This window comes from Haliaeetus leucocephalus, unplaced genomic scaffold (genome assembly GCF_000737465.1).
Source record: "Haliaeetus leucocephalus isolate CR32 unplaced genomic scaffold, Haliaeetus_leucocephalus-4.0 Scaffold0, whole genome shotgun sequence".
NCBI classification, from domain to species: Eukaryota; Metazoa; Chordata; class Aves; order Accipitriformes; family Accipitridae; genus Haliaeetus; species Haliaeetus leucocephalus.
Window position 1 is genome coordinate 29251600 of NW_010972436.1, and position 2860 is coordinate 29254459.

At 62.8% G+C, this 2860-nt stretch overlaps 1 protein-coding gene and 1 long non-coding RNA gene across 3 annotated transcripts in view; both read left to right on the plus strand.

Moving 5' to 3' along the window:
• The first annotated feature begins 105 nt into the window (after nt 1-105).
• On the plus strand, nt 106-2431 carry LOC104828357. Of its 2 annotated transcripts, none has more exons than XR_774010.1 (6): nt 106-156; nt 707-759; nt 1431-1480; nt 1729-1922; nt 2044-2138; nt 2322-2431. It is a non-coding gene; the product is annotated as an uncharacterized LOC104828357 (long non-coding RNA). The 2 variants fall into 2 exon arrangements; XR_774009.1 differs by having other exon boundaries at nt 132-274.
• Nucleotides 2432-2711: 280 nt separating this feature from the next.
• MYO1G (myosin IG) overlaps nt 2712-2860 on the plus strand; it is an 11569-nt gene continuing 11420 nt past the window's right edge. Inside the window, exon 1 of the mRNA XM_010563355.1 lies at nt 2712-2846. Coding sequence (XP_010561657.1) covers nt 2752-2846 — 95 coding nt within the window. The 5' untranslated portion in view covers nt 2712-2751. The remainder of the gene's footprint in view (nt 2847-2860) is intronic.

The window sequence follows — 2860 nt, forward strand, 5'->3', positions numbered from 1 at the left end:
CCACGCCCACCGCATCCGACCATGCCCGCTCCGATGGCCGACTCCGCCCACCGCCCTCTGGCCTCGCCCTTTCGGCGTGGCCTCGCCCCCCTCCCCGCGCGCTGACGTCACGCGCCAGTGTAGCTCCGCCCTCAGCCATGGTGGCAGCAGTGGCAGGTAGGAGAGGGTGCACCGGTCCGGCCCGGCTACCATCCGCCGCCATCCTTCGCCATCCGCGGCCGGGCCCGCTCCCACGGACCGGGAGAGGAGCGGGGGCTTCCCGGGGCAGCGCGCGGTGAGGCTCTTTTCCCCCATCGGGCCCTGATGCCGCTGCTGTGGGGTACGGTGCATGCTGGGAAGGGTAGTCTTCCATAGGCCGCGTCTGCCCGCCCGGGGCCTTCCCCGGGGGGAGCGGGGCTCACCGGGCCGAGGGCTGCGTGTCCCCAGGGGCCCGGCCGTGCCCGCTTCCCATTGCCCCCCACCCCAGCAAGCCTACCAGCGTGGGGGGGCCTGGCGTGGCCCCCGCCATTCCTGCAGCGCTTGCCAGAGCAGCCCCGGGACGGTTTGAGGCCTCTCCCCGCTTTCCCCGGGGGGGGGTTATAGAAATCCCGGACACCCCCGTGCTCGGGGGGAGATCGGGACATTTTGGGGGACCCTCGGGCAGGGCCCGGCCGCCTGCTGCCTTCTCCGGCCCTGCTGACGCTGTTCTTTCCCTCTTCGGTTTCAGGCTCCGACTCCGACCATGCGGAGGGACGTAGGAAGGTGCCTGGAACAGCGGAGGTGGGTTGCATGATCGTAATTAGGCTGTCTTAATTAGCTCTGCCGAACCTCCTCAGCCACCAAACGAAAGTCTGGCAGGGCCGAAACCCCACCACAGAGCTGCGGCGTGGGGTCCTGCTCACGCCAGGTCGTGGTCCTGCTGACGCGAGGCGAGCTGGTGTGATGCGAGGCAAGTTGGGGTGATGCCACGAGGTCCTAATCATCCCTTGTCACCCCTCACTCCGGTTGGACCTTCTTGGGGCGGAGGGGGTGATGATGGCAACCACACCGCGTGTCGGAACGCAGCCGGTGAGGCTTGCCCATGCCGTCCGGCTGGGCACGGAGAGCCTCAAAGGCGGTGACACCACGAGTCACACCCTGGTCTCTTTGATGGCTCGGCGGATTTATTTGGCAACTGCCACCGTTATGGGCATTGCTGCAAGCCTACCAGCGTGGGGGGGCCTGGCGTGGCCCCTGCCATTCCTGCAGCGCTTGCCAGAGCAGCCCCGGGACAGTTTGAGGCCTCTCCCTGCCTTCCCCGGGGGGGGGTTATAGACATCCCGGACACCCCCGTGCCCAGGGGGAGCCCCGTGGCCCTCGGACTGGGCCTGGCTGGCCATGCCAAGCACAGCGGTGCCGGTTGCCACCTCCTCCGGCCCTGCTGACACCGTTCATTCCCTCTTTGGTTTCAGGTTCCCACTCCAATGCAGAGGGACGTAGGAAGGCACCGGGAACAGCAGAGGTGGGTTCTGGCCTCGTAATTAGCCTAATTTGGTCTAATTAGCTCTGCCGAACGCCGCTGCCACAGTCTCGTCTCATCGTTAGCCACCAAACGAGCCTCTCGGGGCCAAAATCCCATGGGGGGAGCGGGGCTGGGGTGACCCCCCTGGTTTCTGCATCACTGGCCAGAGCAGCCTGGGGGCAGTTTGAGGCTCTAGACGTTTCCCCCCCACCCCCCTTCCTAATTAATCCAGCTAATTAAATATACAGGCAAACGAGCGGCTCCTGTGTGCCAGGACAGACAGGAGAAGACAGTGCGGGTCGGCCGTGCCCACCCACGTGGGTGTTTGTTTGTCTCTAACCAGTGATTCTTGCCTGCTACCACGATGCTAGGGCTGGAAAGAGGAGCTGGCGTGAAGCTGCTGTCGGCAACGCTTTTGCCACACAGCCGAATCCTGCCAGTGGTAAGGGGAGTGACGCGGATTCGGCGATGCCAAAAGCCGCCAGAATCAGGAGATTTAAATATTAACTCTCAACTTGTCATCATCGTGACTCCAAACCTTTTTTTTTTCCCCTCGATTTTAGGTGAAAATCTATTAGATCACCTGGTTTTGGCACAACCACCGGGAAAACTGGATGGCAACACTCCCGGAAAAGTCACCGTGTTCCTCGCTCGCTCGGTAAGGAGGTTTTTTGGTACCTGGGCTTTACTGGGAGTAACTTACTGTTTAAAAACTGGAACTGGGAATACTGGTGAGTGCTGGTTTGCCGTGATAACTGCAAGTGGAGCCATGGAATTTATATCCCACCTCGTTAATGCTGTAATCCTCATTGTCCTAACGATTACCCCCTTTCTTTTCCAGCTGGATACCGGCACAGGGGTCCCCTCTCCGATGATCCTCACCTTGGCTTGTCCTCCCCAGAGCTCCCAGTTACCTGGGTTTAACTGGGGATACTGAGATGAGAATGGGTGGCGCCGGCATCTTAATAAATAATCGATTTCCCACTGGGTTTTTGGCATGATGTCGTGATGGGGACGGGGACACACAGTGACAGGTTTGGGGACCCTGCGATGCTCCCGTGGGACTCGGCAGCCCCCAGCGACTATCACCGTGGCGTGATGACCCTAGCCCCATGGCCGCCCCACGGCCGCCCCACCTCGCCGTCACCCCACGGGAGGTGACGATGACACCGGGTCCTCCCCGTTCCCCCCCGCGCCTGCGCCGCGGTTTTGGCGGTCGTTGGCAGTGCAGGAAGCCGGTGTGGGGGAAGTGGGTGCGTGACGGGCGCGGCATGGCGGAGCTGGAGGGTCCCGAATTCGGCAAAGCTGACTTCGTCCTCCTGGACGAGGGGACCATGGAGCAGTTCCTGGAGAACCTGCGCCGGCGGTACGCGGGGGGGG